We start from the raw sequence: 24,814 nt of genomic DNA on the forward strand, positions 1-24,814 counted from the left end.
TATAGGGTGTTTGAATCCACTGGACTGTCCTTACGGATCACCTGTTCTGTTTTTATCCCTTTTGGTTTGTGAGTATATATCTACAATTTTTCAATAAATACGTGGTGTACCACGTTAATGCACGATGGGAGTGCGCCCTTGTTTGTTTTTGTTCACCATTACCTAGATTTCCCAATCTCTGAAAGGCTGCACCTCAACGTTTGGCATTCAGAATTTCCTTTAGTGTGCATGAAGATTTGAGCACTGGTTTTGTTTTGTTCTTTTGGACACACTATTTCATGTCTGAGGTTTTACAACCACTTTAAGATAATGACATAACACATCCAGAGACAGTTGCAGCTCAAACCTCATCCACCAGATGCCAGAGACAGAAAATGAGCAAAAGAAAGAACACATTTTCCCTAATGCAAAAAATCCTTTAATAATAAAACATAGTAAAATCTATACACTCACATTCACGTGTGTAAAGGATTTATTGCAGTAGGGCAAATGCATTCTTTTTGTTTTTTCTTGCTCATTTAGCAACTGAAATCAGAACTCTTGTTCTGCATAATTCTTTCTATTGTTTGCTGTATTAAAAGTTAATTTACAACTTAGCATGAACTGTTCACAGTTACAATCCAGAAGAATGTTAATTGTAATAGATTTGTACAATCAATGAGCATGGTGCACAATGTAATATATATTTTATTATATCTTAATATATGCTTTATTACATAAATCTCATAATAAACATTGATCTGGTCTGTCTCTTTAGAATACTGTTTCCCTGTAGGCCATCTTTATTTTAAAAAATATCGCTTATTGATAAAATGTATAATGTTTCGCCAACATGATCACATTCTTGTCCATGAAAGGTGTTACATCACTTTTACAGAAGATGACATTGCATGTTTATTGGTCTATTTAAAAAATAAGTCCATCCAAAACTGAATTTCTCCATTTTACAGGTCTTTACTGGTGTCATGGCCACCAGTCATGTCATATCCTCTCTGCAGTGAATTTTGCATAGAAAAAGATTGAGCATTCACTTAAAGAGGACCTTCACCCTTTCTTTTAAATGTTCCTCTCTATTGCCTCCACCCCCTACCTATACATTTTTTTTTCTTCTAAACTTCAGGTCATTAATTCTTGCCTAGGTGAGGATGAAGTAAGAACAAAGGAAAAGCGCCTCTAACTGTAGTAAGACCAGTATTTTTTTTCAAACCCAATGTACGGCCACTCATATTTTGAAGGTTAGAAAGAGGCTCATCACCCCTGGTTCACACATATGCAGCCGTGCGGGCCATGTTATGCACGGGCACGAGAGCCCATTCATTTGAATGGACTCCCATGCCCGTGACACGCAGGGAAAGAAGTCCTTGCACTTCTTTGGAAAACGCAGCCCACACGGGAACCTCGGTTCCCAGTACGGCTGCGTTTTCCAGTGCAGGCGGTATGCCATTAGAACTAATGGCAGTCGCCGGCGGGTCCGCATTCCTCTGTGCGGGTGGTGCGGCTGCATGGATTTTCATGTGGATCCGCAACGGCACCACCCGCAAAAATGTGAACCTAGGGTACATGTCTCAGGGAGACCAAGCTGGAAATATGCCAGGTGGAAAACTCTGGGTGCAGTGCCAGTTATGCACCAGGAATAGAGGGGATGCTGATCAGTATCTCCCTGAATGTCTGTGAAGCGCAACACAGAGCGCAGCGTTGGCAGGATGACGTCACCTAGAACCAGAATGAAATGTGTTTCAGCACATGTGCTGTGCCACAAACGGGAATGTGCGCTCCTTTCTCATGCTTCAAGATGCTTGAGAAAGGAGCATGTATGCTCATTTGTGGCACTGTGTATGCTCTGAAACGTGTTGCCTTTTGGCCCCTGGTGACGTCATACCACCGACTATGCACTCCAAGGACATCCAGGGAGATACTGGCCGGCTTCTTCTCCTCTCCTGGTGCACGACTGGAACTAGACCTGGCTTCTTCCACCTGCATATTTCCAGCTTGGCATCCCTGAGACATTGATGAGCTTGTTTTTAACCTTCGAAATGTGATTAGCCGTACATTGGGTTTAAAAAAAACATACTGGTCCTTCCACACTTAGAGGCGATTTTCCTTTGCTCTTATTCCCTGTGTGCCATAGAGCCTGTTTCAGCTCCTGGATCAGCTTGCCCTAGTGATGGACTTATATGAACTCTTAATTTGAATTTCAATTGAAATTCTATTGAGAGGGACACTAACCTTTGCAACTACCACCCTTCATTTGAAGATGAAGTATCTGGACCCTGCGCATATGCAGAAACGCCGCTGGTCACTCCTGGATCCATTGTGGTGTTTCTGCACATGCACACAGGTCTGCAAACTGTTTTCTGGGATTTCTACATCACCCATCCTAGGAGGCAGCTTGTGGGATCTTGTACATACACAGAAATGGTGGCAGGGTCCACAGTGCATCAGCGCATGTGCAGGGGGTGCCACATGCTAGGTTCTATAAACTTGGAAGATCTGTACAGCTTGTCTGCATGCACCAAATCTGAAATCAGACCAGGAGCAGTGTAGGGAGAACTTCCCCTACAGGCAAGACAATGCTGGAGTTCATTCACTAGTATGTATATTTTTCCTACTTTTATACAGGGACAAGTTTTAGGATTTAACAATTCTATTTTATAGTAAGGGTAGCGTTCCTCCTCAAACTGATGTTAATGTTAGCTCAACTGAAAAGCCAGAGTTGGCCTTTCACAGTGCTACTGGTGGAAGTAGATATCAGGATTTAGTAACCCAGACAAGCAGTAAAGATCCAGCAGTGCATTGAAATCTACTGTAAACCATTTTATTCACAATGCTGAAATCTGTTTCAGGAAGAGTTGTCCTTTAAGATACTTTGCACTTGTGGAAGTAAAAGAGAGCTGATGAGTGCTAAGAGTTAGGGATAAAATTTATCTGAATGTCCCCCAGTTTGGGACTGAAAGTCAACTGATAAGAGACAGAACTATAGGTCTGTGTAGAAGATGGTCCCAGCTCCAGGACAGAATTTAGGAAGAAGACTCCTTGTTTGCTGTGTGGATACCACTGACAGTCACCCTGCAACAACATAAAAAGAGAATGAAAGAGACATAGAAAATATACAATATCTTGTTGGTTAAACCGTGTATGATCTGATTGTAAGAAAACACACAACTCAACTTGGCAGAGCACTAGCTTAACACTGTGATTTAGAAGAATTTCAGGATATCACCAACGAATCCTAACACTGCTCCCACCCCCCTTCTAACACCTACACTACCTAACCTGGAGAAGAAAAATGCATATACGCACCTATTTTCAGCCGCTCCGGTTTGGTCATGTGATCCCCTCCCCTCTGTCAGCTAGCAGCGGCTTCAGGGAAGAGGAGGGAGAGACAATGACAATGGTGACAATGGAGGGCCCATAGTAAGCCTATGGGTGTTGTCACCGTTCAGGCATTCCAGCCATTGCTGATGCACTTTCTCCCCCCCCCCTCTCTTCTGGCTGACGCAGGAGAGATCACGTGACTGGACCAGAGTGCCCTGAAAATAGGTAAGTATATGCATCTTTCTTCTACATATTAGTATAGATGTTAGAAGGGGGGTGGGAGCAGTTTTCAGATTAGTTCCTGATAGCCTGGAATTCTGCTTTAACCACTTGCCCTCCAGAGGATTCATCCCCCTTTCTGATCAGGCCATTTTTTGTGTTACGGCGATGCGTTACTTTAACTGACAATTACGCGGTTATGCAATGCTGCACCCAAATTAAATTTACATCCTTTTTTCCCACGAATTGATCTTTCTTTTGGTGGCATTTGATTGTGTGTGCGCTTTTTATTTTTTGCGCTATAAAGAAAGAAAAAAAAAAAAGGACAACCGTTTTGAAAGAAAAAAAAATATTTTTGACTTTTTGCCATTAAACATGTCCATTAAAAAAATTTTAAAAAATCAAATTTAGTCATAAATTTAAGCCAAAATGTATTCTGCTCCATGTCTTTGCTAAACAAAATCCCAATATGTGTAAATTAATTGGTTTACGTGAAAGTTATAGCATTTACAAATGGTGGTATATATACTGGGATTTTTTTTTTACTAGTAATGATTAGCGACTTATTTCGGGACTGCGGCGTACATTCTGACACTGGGAGGAACTGACTTGGTGTCACCAACATCCCCAGTGACACCAATACAGTGATCAGTGCTAAAAGAAAAGCACTGACACCGTACTAATGGCACTGGGCAGGAAGGGGTTAACATGAGGTGCGATCAAAGGGTTAACCGTGTGCAGGGAGTGTTTTACTGGGGGGCTGTGCCAGTGTGCTTCACTGTAATCACACTGCTCTGCATGGCTGTGCTGTGCACAGCCATGCAGAGCAGTGTGCCTGATCTGACAGGGAGGAGGACTGTTCGTAAACAAAACAGTCCTCCTCCCCGCCGGAGATGCTCGGTAATAACCGGGCGCCAGCGGGTAATCACTGGCCGGGACCTGGTGATTGACAGCCCCAGCCACGAATGGAAAATCTTGTATATATCTGCAGTATATCTGCTATAGGGCAGCGGGAAAGCAGTTAAGGGGAAACAGTTATGCTCCTCAGTCACTCACCTTCTCTTCAGACACTTCCAACAGGCCAGTACTGACTGAAATGTCTTCTGTGAGCTGATATTCCATCCAAAGTACAAAACCATGACACCTTCCCAACCTATCAGAGGGAGAGAGGGAGAAAGATTATAAGAGCAGCACAGAAAAGTAAAATGATCTGCTGAAGTGGAGTTTTTGGTAACTACTATATTCTACAATCTGTAACATTCTCATATGGGCACATGTATGATCTGGTGATTTTACCTTTGATGATATCATCCACTTTCCTCTTACTTATGTGGTGGCAGGTCCACTACAGTACCCACCACATGACATCTGAGAAACTGCGTGTTTCATTGCTCGACAGTGCAACTTTATAGATATACAAAATATAGGCTGAATCAAGAAACATCCTCAAAGGTTCTATCATGATGGGCTGCTGTGTAGGATTTATACATTAATGACATCTTACAAACCTTCATTTTTGACCCCCCCCCCAAAAAAAAAAAACAAATGTAAGAAATGACTGCAGCACCAAAAAAAAAAAAAAAAAGTGTCAGTCCACACTGGGGATTTGCCGAAATTCCTGTGTGCTTCCTGCACCACATTCACACTCCTTTCATGCGAGTGTCTGTTAAGTTAATGACACCCCAAAAATGGTTCACAAAACACAGTGCAATTATTATTATTATACAGGATTTATATAGCGCCAACAGTTTGCTCAGCGCTTTACAATATAACGGGAGACAATACAGCAACAATATAGTTCAATACAAGAGTGTTAGGAGGGCCCTGCTCCTTGGAGCTTACAATTGACTATGTGAACATCCATGCGATCTGATTCCAGTGCGGGAAAGAAAAAAGGTGCCTGCACCTTGTGTGCGGTTTGAGCCATACAAAATTAATTTTTCTAATCGTACTGCAAAGAATCACGTGATTTGAACAGGAATGCGGTGCAATTCCTATCCAAATCACATGAAGTTTCCTGCACCGCAATAGTATGAAACGGGAATGAACACAAGATGTGCAAAAATATATACTCCAAATAAGGTGTGCTTTCCTTTTAAACGTTGCTAAATCACCACAAAAACGTGAAGCGGTGTGAAAAATACCAAATATACACATTCAATGAAAAATGTCATGCATACAAAATCAGAAAATACTTAAAATGTCCATAGAGGCATCATCAGGCTCTTCCCCTGAGAATGCCTATGTAGGAGAAACGCGCTGGACAGCACCAGATACATGATGTCATCACGCACGCCAATGTTGGGCATTGCTGGCTATACATGCTGTTTCTTCAGTTCTTGTATGTGCAATTTTAATATTCATTTTTACAACTACACTATGGGATTTGTCCTCTTTTTCTTTAGATCTCTATTGAAAGTGGTATTCCAGGATTACTGTGCAATCGCGGAGGTGAAAGTTGGTATAGCTGAAAGGTAGGCAGGCACATGATGATCTCTCTGTGGGATCCTTCTATCTGGTAAGGAGTGTGTAACACCAGTAGGAGGTGTCTTGGGAGTAATTTTTGTTTGTTGTGTCAACACTAATTCCACACTGGATGCTTTATAAGGAGTGATAGCTGGATTCATTACTTTTTTGTCTAAATATAATTCACATGATATATGGATGTTTAACTATTTACTGATTTTTTTCAAATCCAATCACATAGCACTGTTGGGACATTTGTATCTAAACATGTGAAATGTATTCATATTTATTTAAATTCAAAAATAATCTGGCAATTGTCCTGACATATACAGCTTTGAGTTTCCTTTTTCAGTGGAAAATGTATAATTTTAGTTTTTTCCTTTTTATGGGGAAGGCAGCTATGACCTTATATTCAAGTTTCTGTAGCCAAAAATAAGTATTCAGTTTAAAAAGAAAGAAAACAAACATTTTTCATCGATTGTTTATATTTGGCATTTTTCATCAATCGTGAATATTTGGCATTTTTCATCAATCGTGAATATTTGGCATTTTTCATCAATCGTGAATATTTGGCATTTTTCATCAATCGTGTACATTTGGCATTTTTCATCGATCGTGTACATTTGGCATTTTTCATCGATCGTGTACATTTGGCATTTTTCATCGATCGTGTATATTTGGCATTTTTCATCAATCGTGTACATTTGGCATTTTTCATCGATCGTGTACATTTGGCATTTTTCATCGATCGTGTACATTTGGCATTTTTCATCGATCGTGTACATTTGGCATTTTTCATCAATCGTGTACATTTGGCATTTTTCATCGATCGTGTACATTTGGCATTTTTCATCGATCGTGTATATCTGGTACGGTTTAACACTGCTTCACGTTTATACAATTTGTGATGATTTACCATTCATTTATGTCAGCCTGTGCCTCATCTACCCTCTCCAGTGAATGTCTGGGACTATAGGTGAGTTACTTTCATATAAAAAGGTCTACTCTTCTGGAACACTAATAAGTACCTATTAAAGGTCTGTGACTTGAATCAGTCGGCACCAACTGGGAGACATCAGACCTCCTCACTGGAGTTTTCTCTTCCAAAAAAAAATAATTGTACAGACGAGAAAGGTAAACTGCATGGGCCTCGTTTTTACCACCATCCCTGCATTGTGTGCACATCCACAAGAGCGTTTACATGCATTTGTGGTGTGATTGAGATGCATTTTTAGCATTAGTTATGGTCTTTTTTTTTTTTTTTTTACGGAGTTACAATTAAATGGGTTTACAGTGAGTTCACATGGATTCTCGTACATTTACATATGAAAGAACGCATCATTCTGTATTTTTTTTTTTTTTTTTAAAGCACATAAAAGGTAAGTTCTTAGTGGGCCCTCAAACTATACTGGCAAAGTATTTGTGTCATTATATATTAGTTACATACTTACCTCACTAGACTCACAGAGCCCTCTGACTTCATGTCATTATCTGGGACTGTCTCCTGGAAGTCAAATGACATGACCTTTACTGGCTGTGAAAGTGCTCTGCAGGGATATTCCCAGAGAGCGTGGGGCTCCGCCTCCTGCGATTCCCGAAAATCAAGGGATTTCTGAAAAAATATTAGGAATAGTGAATTTAAAAGGGTACATCATACAGATTAACATTCGAATATTAATTTTACTTTTCTCTTCAGCCACAACGCACTAAAGGGGTTGATTTACTAAAACTGGAGTGCGCAAAATCTGGTACAGTTCTGCATAGAAACCAATCAGCTTCCAGGTTTTGTTCTGCTTTTTTTTCCTTAGTTTAGCCATCTGGCACTTTGACTCATGCCTAAAAGATTAAAGTGATATTAAAGTCTTGTTTTAGAAAAAAAAACAAACGTGTTCTACTTGCCTGTTCTGTGCAATAGTTTTGTACAGAGCAGCAAGGGTCCTTCTCGACCCTCGCCAGCAGCCCTGGACCCTCCATCCTGTCGGGTGCCCCCACACACTTTAAAGCGTTACTAAAGCTAATTTTTTAATTAAAATAACAAACCAGTTATACTTACCTGCTCTGTGCAATGGTATTGCACAGAGCGGCCCCAAAACTCTTTTTTTCAGGTCCCCCCACTGACGATGTCAGAGCGGCCCCAAAACTCTTTTTTTCAGGTCCCCCGCTGATGATGTCTGATCCTCCTCTTCTGTGTCTGCCCCCATAGTTAGATGCTTGCTGTGGGGGCAGATGCTGAGCGCTCGGCTGTATGCCTCTGTAGACACACATAGCGAGGCAAGGCGAGGCCCTGCCGTGTTCCTCCCTCACTGGATTTGAGTGGCAGGAGCCAATAGCTCCCATTGCTGCCTCCATGTCCAGTGGGGAAGAAACAGAGGGGAGCACAGCACTTCACTGGGCACAGCACTAAATTGAGATTGGGCTCAGCTAAGTATTTGAGAAAGAAACGGGGAGGAAGAGGAGCAACATTTGAAAGGTTTTTTTACCTGAATGCAGAACATGAAAAAAAGGTTTTCTCCTATGCAGTGGGGCTGTGCCCGCACTGCATGGGTTAACTGCTCGTTTTGTCTAGGGACGCACCGAAAGGCTATATTCATCCGGTCCTTTGATCTTTGGGAAAATATTGCTCCCCCACAGTCAGTGGTATACTGTTCCTGCCGTCCTCACAGCCAGAGCCGCTCTATAGGCGTGATGGCATCAGGAACAGTCCATTCATAAGACTGCTCGCAGGGGGGGGCAGGAGCGGCAGGGACTGTTCTTGCTCTCAGGAGATTGGCGGATTAGGTAAGTATATCTCTGCTCTGAAATCCTCTAGAGAAAAACGAAAAGTTAACCTATGCAGTGCAGGCACAGCTCCACTGCATGGGAGAAAAACATTTTTGCCCGGAATTCTTTTTTAAAGAGCTTTCCATACATCTACTGAGAGCAGAATGTCATCATATTGTAATTCTGATGGCATTACCAGGTTCACAGTAATTTTAGTGGAAATGACAAAAGCCAATGTATTTCAGACTCTGATCAGGGTAATAAATAGTGGAATTATATCACAGAGAGGTGCACTGCAAAGACTATAATTTGCTACTCCACTCACCGCTGAAAATGGAGTGGTGTAACAATAAAAAACAAAACACCAATTTAAGCTTCTTGTTCTACATTTGGAGTTTTGAAAATTCTCCTTTAAGCCCAGAGATAGCAGAAAAAGTGTTAAGTAAATAGCCATATCCAGAAAGTTCTACATGCTCAGGCAGCAGGAATATAAAAGAAATCGAAGAGGTACAGGACTGTGCGGAAGAACACAATGTGAAATTCAATTGTTAGCTGAACAACACCCCTACTGTTCACTGATCTGGTCTCCAAAAACCAGCTTCAGTATCTCAGCAGGGATTTATTTGCACCTTATGCAATGATTTTGTACTGTTTTAAAGGTACATTCATATAATTCAGACCTGCGTGTATAGGTAGGGCTTCAGTATAATAGTTCTTTGTAACACAACAGCCATTTAAATAGAGAACTGGCAAATTCCGTTTTAAAGTGCATCTAAACCAAAAAAAAAACTAGAATGTCATAAATCACAGATTAATGATCTTCAGGTTCAGTGGCTGCATTTGTTTTCTTTAATTTTCACCCGGTGATCCTGCCTGTAACACAATTCCTGTGCTAGACTGGCTAGGCTCAATCACTGTACTGTATGTTTGGAAGAAGCCACAATTGTCACCCAGCTTAGACATCAAATATGACTTTCGCTCTTCATCTCCATTGCATTGGGTTGGGGGGAGCAATAGTTTCCAGAAGAAAGAAAATATTGTATTTTGAGTTTAGCTCACAGTGACACCCTTCTGGTAAGATCAACATGTATTTTCTTAAAGTGAAAACTAATGCAGCCACCGCATCTAAGGACTGATAAGCTGCAATAGATAACATTTTTATTCTTGGGCTTAGATACATTTTAAGGAATAAATTGGATTTCAAACAAAGCTTAGCTTTTTATATTCAAGCAAGCCCAGCATATTTGAAAATATAATCTTTCATCATTTTCCATGTTTCTACTGTATTCTGAGAGCAGTTTCATTATCATCAGTGATTCTGCCAGTTCAAATTTCCTGTCTACTAGCAGATAAAGACGTTTGCAGACAAAGGGCTCTCTGCATATACAGAGGTATATACAAATAAAGCATCCCAGGTATCTATTTAGATGTGTATAGTCTCTGAGCTAAGGGAAGGCCTTCTTTCAACATCAGTGGAAAATACTGCAGCCCCTCTCTGCTCTCCCTTCCTGCTTTTGTGCGTGCCTCTAGAAAGTTCCTTAAAGGCATGTGCTAAATTGAAATGATAGCAGCAGAGCTTTTAATACTGGATTAATCAGGTATGAGCAGCAACACAAGAGTTCAGTTTCCTTTGTCCTCAAAAACATGCACACTGCTGACAATTTCATAGAGAAGTATAGCCAATGCTATTTTGGCTATACTTTTCCTGGGGATCACAGGAGTGCAGTGAGCGGACGTCATTCAGCCGGTCCAAGCTCAGAAAAGATCCCGAATTTACAGTTGACATCTACCCAGATGCCTGGATCAGCAGCTGACTCAACCTCCCAGCAAGCCTCTGAGAACCTTTGATAGCCATCCCCTTCCCCACAGCCCAGTGCTCCAGTGAGCGCTTGATGGGCAAAACAGAGAGCCGGTGACTGACACTGAAGACTGAGAACCGAGCGATCAGTGGTCTTTGATCGTTCAGTTTTCGGTCTTAGAAGAGGCAGAAGACAGAAGAAGTATCGGATCAATGCTGCACCCACCTAGGGGATTATAAAAGTTTTATTTTTCAAACCCATACTTCACTTTTAACCATAAGAAAAATAAAATGGAATAGCTTCTATAAATGGTATCAGGGCTCATTCAGATGAGAACTGACATCTATAGTCCATGAATGAACACCTTGTTCATACTCGTCCCAATCTGACAGCTATGCAGGTGAGTGGCAATGAACACAGAGGGGTAGATTTACTAAAATGATGCATTGGTGAAACTGTGCATGGTAGCCAATCACCTAAGTTCAGCTTGTTTAATTAAGCTTTTACGATAAAGACTGGAAGCTGATTGGTTTGCACCAGATTATGAACTCTTCGGTATTAGTAAATAACTGCCAGACTGTCTACATTCAGGCGGTGTCTGGCAGCTGAAGCAGCATAAACAGGGTACTCATTCACAGACAATGGGTGTCAGCATCTGTCTGAATGAGGCCTTACCAAAATCTGGGTTTCATCTGGATGTGCTTTAGAGCATGAAGGCTAAGGTGAGTAGACATTGAATAGAAATTAAAAGGTGATGATGGGGTGAATAGAAATTTATCAAAGTACAGTAACCTAAAGTACACCATTAGATGTAAGATCTACTATTACAAAGAAAGTAAAAACTATGCTGAAACCTTGATCATTGCATCCATAATAGAGACGTCAAACCCTTCACAGATTCCACACGGACTCCGGATCCTCCAAAGATCCTGATAAGAGACAAAGAGTTTGTGAATGACTCAATTACATTATACACATTTGGTAAACTTTACATCTTCTCCTGAAAAAGCAACAGGTTCAAGTTAACCCCTCTATGCCTGGCAGCATATACTTACCTTAGCTTTGTTCTGCTGCCGCTGCATTCAGCGTTGGGAGCTGAAGAGAATACCTGGTACACCAGGGCATGGAAGGGTGTGTGACTCCCAGCCAGCTAGGCACCAGCATTTTTCATAGTAGAATACAGTGGGGCAAAAAAGTATTTAGTCAGCCACCAATTGTGCAAGTTCTCCCACTTAAAAAGATGAGAGGCGCCTGTAATTTTCATCATAGGTAGACCTCAACTATGAGAGGCCAAATGAGAAAAAAAATCCAGACAATCACATTGGCTGATTTGGAAAGAATTTATTTGCAAATTATGGTGGAAAATAAGTATTTGGTCAATATCAAAAGTTCGTCTCAATACTTTGTTATATATCCTTTGTTGGCAATGACAGAGGTCAAACATTTCCTGTAAGTATTCACAAGGTTGGCACACACTGTTGCTGGTATGTTGGCCCATTCCTCCATGCAGATCTCCTCTAGAGCAGTGATGTTTTGGGGCTGTCGCTGGGCAACACGGACTTTCAACTCCCTCCAAAGGTTTTCTATGGGGTTGAGATCTGGAGACTGGCTAGGCCACTCCAGGACCTTGAAATGCTTCTTACAAAGCCACTCCCTCGTTACCCGGGCGGTATGTTTGGGATCATTGTCATGTTGGAAGACCCAGCCACGTTTCATCTTCAATGCCCATGCTGATGGAAGGAGGTTTGTACTCAAAATCTCACGATACATGGCCCCATTCATTCTGTCCTGTACATGGATCAGTCGTCCCGGTCCCTTTGCGGAGAAACAGCCCCAAAGCATGATGTTGCCACCCTCATGCTTCACAGTAGGCATGGTGTTGTTTGGATGCAACTCAGCATTCTCTCTCCTCCAAACACGACGAGTTGTGTTTCTACCAAACAGTTCTATTTTGGTTTCATCTGACCATATGACATTCTCCCAATCCTCTTCTGGATCATCCAAATGCTCTCTAGCAAACTTCAGACGGGCCCGGACATGTACTGGCTTAAGCAGGGGGACACGTCTGGCACTGCAAGATCTGAGTCCCTGGCGGCGTAGTGTGTTACTGATGGTAGCCTTTGTTACGTTGGTCCCAGCTCTCTGCAGGTCATTCACTAGGTCCCCCCGTGTGGTCCTGGGATTTTTGCTCACCGTTCTTGTGATCATTTTGACTGCACGGGGTGAGATCTTGCGAGGAGCCCCAGATCGAGGGAGATTATCAGTGGTCTTGTATGTCTTCCATTTTCTAATTATTGCTCCCACAGTTGATTTGTTCACACCAAGCTGCTTGCCTATTGCAGATTCAGTCTTCCCAGCCTGGTGCAGGTCTACAATTTTGTTTCTGGTGTCCTTTGACAGCTCTTTGGTCTTCACCATAGTGGAGTTTGGAGTGTGACTATTTGAGGTTGTGGACAGGTGTCTTTTATACAGATAACAAGTTCAATTGGTGCCATTGATACAGGTAATGAGTGCAGGACAGAGGAGCCTCTTAAAGAAGAAGGTACAGGTCTGTGAGAGCCAGAAATCTTGCTTGTTTGTAGGTGACCAAATACTTATTTTCCACCATAATTTGCAAATAAATTCTTTCCAAATCAGCCAATGTGATTGTCTGGGTTTTTTTTCTCATTTTGTCTCTCATAGGTGAGGTCTACCTATGATGCCAATTACAGGCCTCTCTCATCTTTTTAAGTGGGAGAACTTGCACAATTGGTAGCTGACTAAATACTTTTTTGCCCCACTGTATATCTGATCATGGAAAAGATTGTCTAACTCAAAATACTGACCAATATTTAAAAAAAAAAAAAATCAGGTAAACTGTAAAGCTGAAAAATATATGTTATGGTGGAAGGAAAAGGGTCACCTCACCGGTAAGTGAGAAGAGGGGAGCATAAGCCCGAGCGATTCCAGTGTCAGCCAATACAAGTGAATTTGGGTACATTCAGTCTGCTTATACATGATTCCAATCAATTCGAACTGTCTGTGGCCAGCTTTACAGTTTAAGTGAAGGGATGGACACTGCTCAACTGACCCCAAAAGTCCAATGTTGAGGAATGGCCTCAGCCGCCATTCTGGCCATGCCCTCTGACACATTTTGCCCCGTCCACTGGGGGGCTTGGTCACAGAGGTGACTGAGCCCCCGATGGGTGGGGAAAAACACGTCAGAGGACGTGGCCAGAATGGCGACTGAGTTCATTCCTCAGCATTGGACTCCTGGGGTTGGTTGACCAGCGTCCATCCCTTCACTTAAACTTTAAAGCTGGCCACAGACTCTCGCTAATGATGTCTGCACAAGAATGACAGAAGCGGATATCAAGTACAATTAAGTGTAGTCCTGATAGTTTTGTGTAATAGTAGATTTATTCTTAAAATCTATACAACTGCAAATAAATGGTGTTTGACATCTATCTGGGTTTCAGAATTAAAGCGGAGTTCCACTCATCCTGTCAAAAAATAAAAGTCAGCAGCTACAATAGTTTTAGCTTTTTTTTTTTTCATCTTAATGCTGCTGATCTTCTTCAGCATATTTTAGCCACTTCTACATGCACTCTCTTCATTGTCAGCTGCACACAATTGCCCTTCACATTCTTTATGGCCCATGCCTGAGCACTTCGTGTTTGTTTCAAACAGGGGCACATGTGACAGGAGCACAACTAGGAGACCGTTGTGCGCTCTTACCCATAACATGAAGTACCTGTAGACTGACCTCTTAGCAGGCTCACTAGTAAGTATTTTAAAGTGTCAATAAAAAAAATTAAAAAGGGCTAAGAGACGTTTGATGAGCCCTCAGCTTTTTTTTCCTGTGAAACTAGAAAGTGAGGGGAGTGACGCTGGAGCCAGAGAGGAGAGGTGAAATATATAGCGGGGTAAATGTTTAGGGACGGGAAGTAGCACAGGTAGTGGGGTGTATTTACCTTAAGTCCTCATGCACACGGGACGTTTTTACAGCGGCTGTTTTCGGCTTTTGATGTTTTTTTCTACAGCCAGTAAACCCCCCAGCATGTTATCCTATGTGTCCATACACACACAGACTGTAATCAATGTTTTTTGGCTGAAAAAAAACCCCCCAGGACTAGTGGGTTTTTTAGAGGAGTTTTTTGGCTGTATAAACGCTCTAACACTGAAAAACGCGGGAAAACCTTTGGGGGGGGAGTGGGTACCCGAATTTGACAGGTACCCGCTTCCACTTCTGGTCCGATTGCCTAGGCGATCGGAAGCTGAAGGTGTCCTTCCTCCCACCCTGTAGTCTTTTGGGACACGTGACAGGTCCCAGAAGACTATAGGGCCATTCATGAAGGGCAGCGCTACTCGCGCATGCGCAGTGGGTACCCGGCTATGAAGCCGCAAGATATCACAGCCGGGTGCCCACACTGAAGATGCCGGCACCTGGAATACAGGACGGCCGGTGAAACAGGCTGCAGGGGACACACCGAGGGACTGAGGGACAGGTAAGTGGCTGTTTTTTTTAAAAGTCAGCAGCTACAGTTTTTGTACTGTAGGGACTGTTAGCGATTCCCCTGGAAACAAGCAATGGGTCTTGTTGCTATAGAGCAGCCTTTCTCAAAACTTTTCAACACAGAGGAACCCTTGAAATAACTTTTCGATCTCATGGAATCCCTGCTAAAAATGACTATCTGCAACTCATGATACATCAGTGTGATGATTGGTGGGAAGAATGCTCCTTACACTTGTGATCATTGGGAAGAATTACCCTCTACAGATAGCTAAAAAGATCAATGGTGTCGGTGGGAACTTACCGGAGAGGCAGAAATTGCTCATTGCTCAAGGGATCCCTAGCAACCTCTGGAGGAACCCTAGTTGAGAAACCCTGCTTTAAAGAGTAACTCCACTTTTGTAGAGAAAAAAAAACCATTCCCCTTTGGGTGATTATGTACATTGCAAGGATTTTAATAAACTTTGTTGCAGAGCCCTACCTTTTGTTATTCTGAATAAATAGCTGTTTGTCTGTGGCCATGTGCCAAGTAAATCTATATGGGAGTGATTATATAATTATCAATCAGCTGCAACAACTGCAGGGCTCTAATGAGGAAACTGGCAGTGTCTGCATCCCTTTAGATGCAATTTCCCTTTAGGAGTATCCCACAAAAATGCCAGGTGTGTTGCAGAAGATGCTCAAAATCTGACCTTTACCTAATGCAGGCCATACATTGTTCGAATTCCGTACAATTTTTCGTCCGGAAATCGAAACGTCGTTTGTTCTGTAATCCGATGGTGCCACCAATGATTTCGAAAATCGGTTGTTTTTCACGAATTTTCCAGCATGCCCGATAAATGAAATGGGGAGAAACCACGAAAATTGGCCGATGCCATTCCCCAGTAACAATGCCATTGCCCCAGTAAGAGTGAAAATCGGAAGATTATTCTTAGGTCCGATTTTCGTACAAAAATCGTTTGGAATGCAATCCATGTATGCCCTGCATTAGTGCAGACTTTTGGGAAAATCAATGAGCCAATCATACAAGCAGGAACAACATTTCTGGGGGAGAGGTTATGTTCACCGGCCATATTGCAGATTGAAAAGGAAAGATCATTTGGTAATCATATTTATTGTTTTTATTTAAACGGTGTTGCACTACAAAATGTTTTTTGTTTTTTTGGAATCATACTGCATGTTTGGAGTCACAAGAAGTGAAGATATGCTTGGAGGGAACCTAGTTGCAGCACGAAGAAAAAAATGTAACCACAAGCGCATTTGACCTATGCTATTACGTAGGTCTAATTATAAGGTGAGCAGGGAGAGTACTCACAAGGGAAGAAAACAGATTTTGAAGTGTATGCCGGACACTTCATAAAGCACTATATTAGGACATTATATTTGGGATTGGGTCACTACTTTTTGATAGATTTTATTTGCCAACGTATGTTTATTGTTCCCTATGGTTCTGTATGTTTTTTGAGGAGCTAGCGCACCACGTTTATTTTTAAAAAATTTTCTAGTAGTAGTTGCAGCAATCTCCATATTTTTTTATTTATTCACGTAGCATTAATATTGTTTTATGATCATATAGCAGTGCAGGGTTTCACTGATTTTTTTTTTCCATGAAAATGGAGTTAGCTTTTAAGCATCTCCTCCACTTTTGTTCCTGTTCTCCTTTTGCAGCTGCTTTGATGTGTTTTTATGACTTTGGTTTCATGTGCTGTAGATTCGCAAGTACCCATTCCTTACTATACATATACTGTAAGTGGATATGGATTTCTACATGTATACATTTGTGACTAACAAGATTTCACCAAACTATGAGTGAAAATACATTTTAGTGGTAATTTCATAAAAGATCTGAGAAAAACCAGCCTTCTGAGCCGTCATTGTATTCTTTCTGGGTCTGCCATGCTCTCGAGTTAATCATGAACAAAAATTAATTCTTCCCAATGTTTTCTACATTTTTCAATGTTTTCTACAATTTAATGCATTTCATTTAAAAATCACATACAGCAATTTCCTCTGCACTTAATAAGGTAAGGTATTTATCGAGGTACACAGAATATAATCAGAATATACAAGCCACTGTGCAGGCAGAAAGTATAATAGGCCCGGGTTGGCACTATTGAAGACGCATGAAGCGTGACTCCAATAGGAGAGGCCACAGGGCTTTCATAGGAACAGATAAGCAATGTATTCAAATTGCTTAGATATAATGACACAGAGAGTGGAAAAGGACAGCCTGCTGCAGGGCACTTATTTCAGTTCTTGTTTTTTTTTTTAAACTGAAAAGTACAATGACTGAATCATTCTATGATTTTACTGATGTCTGCAACATCAAACCATGTGTACGTAGGGTCAATGAGGCCTTACGGCTTTAAATCCACAGCTACACCTTTGGTCTCACAGGTTGTAGATGCAGAAATATCAAAGGCAGATGTCGGTGATTAGCTGTGGGAGGCGGACCCATTGAAAGTAATGGGAGGCTGCCAGGTCCCACAGCTACTTGCACCCACTCACATGTAATCGGTATGTTCTGATTACATGCGAGTCATCAGCCTTGAACACATATTGACTGCAATTACCTTCTAGACCCAGCAGCCTACCATTGCTCCCAATGGTGCTGCCTCCAGCAGCTAATTGCTGGGATCCCATGCTGATTTCCTTGCATCTACATGCTGAGGGACAAAGACGCAGATCTGAATGTAGGCGAACTCAGAATATTACTTACAATATAAGTTCACTGTGTAAAAAAAAAAGCTCTGCATACAGTATTTGAGTATCTTGTTTCATTCTACCTGCACAGTCTATTGAAAAATCTATTATATTAAATGAGAAACATATCTACTACTCACAAAGGCAACTTCCATTAAAATGTAATATGTTACATTTTTGTACTTGGGTTTTGTTTTCCTCTTGAATTGTACTTTTTAAGATCCAAAGAAAATACTGCAATTGAATTGTCTCAGGAAACACAGCTTACCTGTGGGATGGCCACAACTTTCATCCTGACTTTCCTCCCTGGTACCTGACTGGCTTGCTAGAAAAAGCCATATTACTTTCTGAATTGCTCTACATAACAACTGTCCGGGATGTAAAGGAGTTTATGCTGTGACCCTCCCTTTGCACAATCCCAATGGAGCCTTACCCACATATACCACAGCATGAAAACATGAAACATAGCAAAACGTTATGTGGCAAGAAGTTGAAGAATTAACCAGTAGCCTTCAGAAAAATCCTTTTTTTTTTTTACCGCACCACACATGAACCAAAAATGCAGCTTGCAGGACTTTGAAAAATACAACAGACCTGCAACTGACCAGTGTGAAGAGTTCCATAGGATTTAATGTCATGAGCTTTTCTTCTGCTTTTTTTAAATGCAAAAATGGAATAAAAACGGATTGGTGTGAAAAGAGCCTAACCGCGAACCTTCCCCAATCATCCTCCACCCAAATTGTACATTAAAGTATAACTAAAGGCAAAACTTTTTTTTTTAGATTTGGACAAACTGGAGAGGAATTAGAACACCTGTCAGTTTATATTGCTGCCTGTACCCGTTAGGGAGATTCATCCTCTCTGTTTGTCTTATTATTATACAGGATTTATATAGCGCCAACAGTTTGCTCAGCGCTTTACAATATAACGGGAGACAATACAGCAACAATACAGTTCAATACAAGAGGGATAGGAGGGCCCTGCTCCTTGGAGCTTACAATCTAGGAGGGAGGGGCTAGTGGTACAAAAGTTAGTAACTGTGGGGGATGGACTGGTAGGAGGAGTAGAAGATTCCATTATTAGCTGAAGGCAGGATAGGCTGCCCGGTCTTATCATTATCATTGAAAGTGAAAAGTAAAAGAAAAGAAAATATTTTCGGTTGTCCCCAGAATAGACGGGATATCTTCTAATGGTTCTGGTGACCTGGGGGTCCCCAAAGAATTCTCTCAATTCCTGTTAAGCTATGGGACAGAAAGTGAAGGGAAATCTCCGAAAAATGGGACACAGATGGGGAAAAAATTTAAAATCTTACGGAGATGATAACCCTCACTTGGCTCTATCCAAAATGAAAAAAAAGTTTTACCTACAGTTTATACTTCAAGGTAGAGATGGGGTTCCTTTTCACAGAAGTACTAAGCTGGAAGTCAAATTCGAGTCCAGACCTACTAGCCGGTCACAAAACTTACTCGCCACCAGTTGCTCCACCCAACCTTGCCCAGGTCACAAAACTTACTATGACATGTATACAGTAATCATTACTGTATACATGTCATCACTATGATGGAGTACAGGTGAGCTGGGATATACATTACTGTATACATGTTATTTCACTATAATGGAGTACAGGGGAGCTGGGATATACATTACTCAGTAATGTATATCCCAGCAACCCTGTACTCCATTATAGTGAAATAACATGTATACAGTAATGTATATCCCAGCTCCCCTGTACTCCCTTATAGTGATATGACATGTATACAGTAATGTATATCCCAGTCCCCTGTACTCCATTATAGTGATATGACATGTATACAGTAATGTATATCCCAGCTCCCCTGTACTCCATTATAGTGAAATAACATGTATACAGTAATGTATATCCCAGCTCCCCTGTACTCCATTATAGTGATAGGACATGTTGTATACAGTACTTACTGTCCCCCCAAGTCCCCCGCGGTGGTGGAGAGGGTGGCTCCTCTCAGCGAAGGACAGCGGACCTCTCCTGCACTTGTCCCCTCGGCGGCAGTGCTGCAGAAGCCGGAAACCAGAAGTTGTAAACCGGAACTCGGCTTCACAATGAAGCTTGGAGGTGCAGTCGCTCCAAGCTTCATCTGTGCTCACCGCTCGCAGCCGCACGCCACAGAGGAATTTCTCCTCGCATTTGGCGAGCGGCTTTTTCAAGCCCCGTGTATATATATATATATATATATATATATATATATTGCAAATCAGAACCTCATATAAAAAGTCCTCAAAGCCCCTTAACTTTAAAATTGTCTTTTATCCCATATTTATGGAGGAGTCACCAGTACACATCAAGTTATTAATTCCCCAAAAAATCCAATAAAAACCTGGCTTAGACTGGCTTGCAAAACGTGTAATGCATTTTACTTGCAAGGGCTCACTCTCCAAGTTGTTAAGATTAAATATTAACCTTATGCTCAACAGAAAAGGTTATATTTTATTTTATTTATATTACATAATACATAACAGCAGGACATCAGCATCAACGTCACAGCACAAGAGACTCACACATTACTGTATGGAGCACCATCTGCAGGATGCCTGGATGTATTGGCTGATCATTTTAATATTTTTGGCTGGCTGAATATATTAATATTTTATTCTGGATATAAAATGTCCTATAAAAATATGAATAATGAGCTATAATATACAAACTACCATATGTTGTACCTTTACTATCCAACATTAAGAAACATCTGTTAACGCATTCAACTTCCAAAATAAAGGTATTTCATATGCAGTCCAGGGCCCAGACTCCTGAAGATGTTTGCATCTGTGTCCACCTTTTCCATTACAGACCTGTGGCTGACAGCGCAGCTTACACAATCCAAAACAGGGACAATAGGAGCTGTTTTTTATTTGTCTGCTTAAAAGGAAGAGTTCACCTTTACCAAAAAATTGCCTGTGTAGATAAGGTGTGTCTGTAGATAAAAGCAAACTGTGCAGCTCTGACTAAAGTTGAATAATGCCCTTGCTATAGGTGTAGGCCATTTATATACCTTCTGAAGCCTGACTGGAAAACTCTCAGGGCGTTGCTAGGTGAGGCCTAGTCATGACTGCTCACCTCCACCATTACAGGAGTGAGCTCTCAGATCCTGAGCTACTGCATCAGGGGGAGAGAGAGAGCATGTAACGGGCTTTGATTTGGAGGTAAGGCTCACTCCTGTGATGGTGGGAGTGAGCAGTAATGACTAGGCCTCACTCACATGGATGAAAAATATATTTGAAATATATTTAAAAAATATTCTTCCCAAATATATTGACAAATATTTGAAATGCTACAATTTTGGCCATATTCAATATATTTTAATAACATATATATATACATATACATACTGTATGTATGTTGAAATGCGTTATTACAAATTATGAAAAAAAAATTTTAAACATACATTTAACATATATTGTATGTCTTTAAAAATACAAAACTACATTTTTGGAATGCATTTACAAATATATGTAAAAATATATGTTAAAATTACTTTTTTATATGTTAAAAAAAATCTGAAGAATATATTTAAAAATAAAATGGTTTTAAAAATATATTTGAAATGCATTTTAAAAAATATTGTTCATATATTTTGTAATAGAAACGCATTTCAGCATACATTGTGTATATATATATATATATATATATATATATATATATATATATATATATAAATATATTTTGAAAAATATTGAATATGGCCAAAATTTTAGCATTTCAAATATATGTCAAATATTTTGGGAAGAATATTTTTCAAATATATTTTTCTTCCATATGGGCACATAGCAACATTCTGGGAGTAGTCCAGTTAGGCTTCATGAGGTACATGAATGGCCTACACCTATAGCAAGGGTATTATTTAATTTTAGTCAGAGGCACACAGTTTATTAGCCACAGACACCCCTTATCTGCATAAGCAGGTTTCTGGTAAAGGCGAACTAACACTTTAAAGCTGGCTCAGCTATGAGAGCTAAGGGAGCCCTTAGAAAACAGAAAGGTTTTTTTTTTTTTCTTTATTTCTACCTGGCAATCTTCCTGTCCCTGGGTGGCTACACTCACTACTCCACCATTTCTATGGATGGAGCCATGCTTGTCACCCATGCTGCACTTGAAACACGTCTCTTTGTTCATCAACATTGAGGGGTGGTGGGATTAGAAGTCTGCATAAAATAGTTTTTGCTTCCTGTTTAGCTCATAAGGAAGTTACAAGAACACTTTATTAACAAAAAAGATTGACAGTTTTTTGTTTGCACTTTCTGAAAATGTTCTTAAATTGAAAGTGAAAACTAATGCAACCAACACATCTAAAGACTAGTATGTGGCAATATATAACATTTTTGGTGTTGGGTTTAGTTATCCTTTAGAACCAATGGCAGAGAATGTTTGGCGCATACGTTTCCTTCACTGTTTGCCTTTTTTGCTCACTTACCTTAAATTCCACAGCCAGTACATAAAGAGAAGCAGCCATGGGTAACACAGTGCAGCCCTCAGCTAGGTTGTCTGACAGTGCAGTGCGGGTATACCAGAAGTATAGATTGTGCCATGGAAGGAGGCTGGTTGTAAAGAATGGCTCACCAATCAAAGCGGAGACCTAAATGAAGAGTCCAATGGTCAGATAACACTGATAATTAAAAACAATGCATTTATACTCAATATTAAACCAAAACAAAATCACCTTTTTGTCCCCGAGGTTATCAATAGTAATGTTTTCCGGTGTTCTCTGCAGGACTGGAATGGCCTCTTTGAGATGGTTGGTTAGTAAAAGCTAAAAAACAGAAAATAATAACTAAACTTAGGGGTAAGTTGTCAGGAAACATAATGTATTAAAGTGTCTCTCCAATCAAAACTGATCATCTGTATTACACAAATGTCCTGTTAAATACAGTTTAGGTAGGTGTGAAAAAATGCTGTAAATGAAGAATGCTTTCAGAAATAGAAGTGTTAATAGTTTATTTTTATCAATTAACAAAATGGAAAGGAGATGAACAGAAGAGAAATACAAATAAAATCAATATTTGGCGTGACCACCTCCTTGCCTTCAAAGACATGCTGGTAGGTTAATTGGATTCTGTCTAAAATTGGCCCTAGTATGTGTATGTATGAATGTGAGTTAGGGACCTTAGATTGTACACTCCTGGAGGGATATATACACACACACACACACACACACATACACTGTGTGTTTGTTTAAACGCTGCTTAAATTGACGGTGCTATATAAGTACCTAAAATAAATAAAAACACCATCAAATCACTAGGTACACTTGCACACAGTTTTTGAAGGAACTCAGCAGGCAGGTTGTTCAAATAGGAGAACTGAACACAGACCCTCTGTGGATGTAGGCTACCTTGAATCCTTCTGTCTCTTGATGTAATCCTAAACTCGATGATGTTGAGACCAGGGCTCTGCGGAGGCCAAACAATCATTTCCAGTTTCCAGGACACCTTGTTCTTCTATACACTGAATATAGTTACTAATGACATAGGCTGCATGCTCTGCTACAGAATAATTTGGGGCCAATCACACACATCCCTGGTGGCATGGCATGATGGACAAGTGTCTGCCTGTATATCTCAGCATTGAGGACACCATTGATCCTGACCAAGTTTTTAACTCCATTTGCAGAAATGCAGCCCCAAACTTTCAAGGAACCTCCCCCATGCTTCACTGTGGCCTGCAGACCCTCATTATTGTACTACTCTCCAGCCCTTCGGTGAAAAAACTGACTCCTGCTACAGTCAATTATTTCACACTTTGACCCATCAGTCCAGAGCACCTGCTGCCATTTCTCTGCACCCCAGTTCCTATGTTTTTGTTCATAGTTGAGTTGCTTAGTCTTGTTTCCACGTTCTATGCACAAAAATATAGGAACTGGGGTGCAGAAAAATGGCAGCAGGTGCTCTAGACTGATGGGTCAAAGTTTGCAACCAAACTGCCTCCTGCTACAGTCAAATATTTCAAACATTGATAAAGGTTCTTTCAGTATCAAAACTCACAGTGCAAAGAAGAAGTCCCACCAGTAGGTGGTCTTACCCACCAGAATACACACTTTAGTGAACTACTAGTCTTGTGTGTACTCTCCCATTAAAGTAAATTCTATGTAAAATAAATATGGAAGCTTCCATTGCTGACCACCTGGAAATACTAGCTGGCCAGCCCTTAAGCTTGACTTTAGTACTTTCTGAGTCACCAACCTGAGACAAATATAAGGATCAGTTTCATAAAGCCAGATATTTTATATTTGCAAATTTGATCTGGGCCAGTGAGGATTAGCAATATAGCCATTCAGTCAACAGTTTAGGAAAAGTGCATAAAAAATGGCAGCCTCCATGTTTTGATCATGATAGGTTTACTTTACCCTTTTATGGTATAACAAAAAGGATTTCATAATGGTAGACAACCATGAAAGCCACGAGACAGTCTACAAACCCTGTCCATACAACAATGACATTTTGAGAAGAACATGATGGTCAAACCTACCTATGAATATCACATTAATTTGAATGTAGAATTTAGAAAAAGGGACCAAAACAAAATAATAAACAGAATGCTGTAGGGATGGTTGTGGCATCTAACAGAGCAATTGTGTTATATGTAAAAACCAGATCCCAATTTATTTCTAATTTGCTCTACCAGTAGTCTTGTAAGTAAAGTCAAGTCTTGTACTGTGTTAGCCATTGATAAAAGCAGAAAGTCTGTAGTTTAAATACCTTTTATTGACCAATGCAAGTTAACCCCTTGGCGCCGGCACCTCCCGGCCCTTTAAGGGTTTCAGAAGCCATGAGGCGGGGGTGGGGTTTAGGGTCATGTGACCGCCGTGACACACCATCACATGATCGGGAAAGGTCTCGATCGAAAGAGGAGATCGGGATCTTTCTGTGAGTACCGGACATGTGTGCTGGGAGCACGCAGAGCGCGCGCTCTCAGCACATATGTTTCTTCTTAATTGCACGCAAATGTGCGGCCGCTTGGCGTCAAGGCCCAGATGCCGAGAGTCTGCACATTTGCATGCGGCCGGCGCCAAGAGGTTAATAACAATGCAAGATT

General features: G+C 40.9%; 1 protein-coding gene across 1 annotated transcript in view; it reads right to left on the bottom strand.

Moving 5' to 3' along the window:
* Positions 1 to 669: 669 nt before the first annotated feature.
* Positions 670 to 24,814, bottom strand: part of PRMT7 (protein arginine methyltransferase 7) — a 57,535-nt gene continuing 33,390 nt past the window's right edge. The window contains exons 13-18 of the mRNA XM_089692872.1: positions 22,443 to 22,532; positions 22,197 to 22,358; positions 11,414 to 11,488; positions 7,452 to 7,612; positions 4,591 to 4,687; positions 670 to 3,066 (exon numbers count right to left, since the gene is read on the bottom strand). Of these exons, the coding sequence (XP_089548998.1) occupies positions 2,902 to 3,066; positions 4,591 to 4,687; positions 7,452 to 7,612; positions 11,414 to 11,488; positions 22,197 to 22,358; positions 22,443 to 22,532 (750 nt within the window). The 3' untranslated portion in view covers positions 670 to 2,901. The remainder of the gene's footprint in view (positions 3,067 to 4,590; positions 4,688 to 7,451; positions 7,613 to 11,413; positions 11,489 to 22,196; positions 22,359 to 22,442; positions 22,533 to 24,814) is intronic.

This window comes from Staurois parvus, unplaced genomic scaffold (assembly GCF_062004578.1).
Source record: "Staurois parvus isolate SC_StPar_1 unplaced genomic scaffold, SC_StPar_1.0 ptg000607l, whole genome shotgun sequence".
NCBI lineage: Eukaryota > Metazoa > Chordata > Amphibia > Anura > Ranidae > Staurois > Staurois parvus.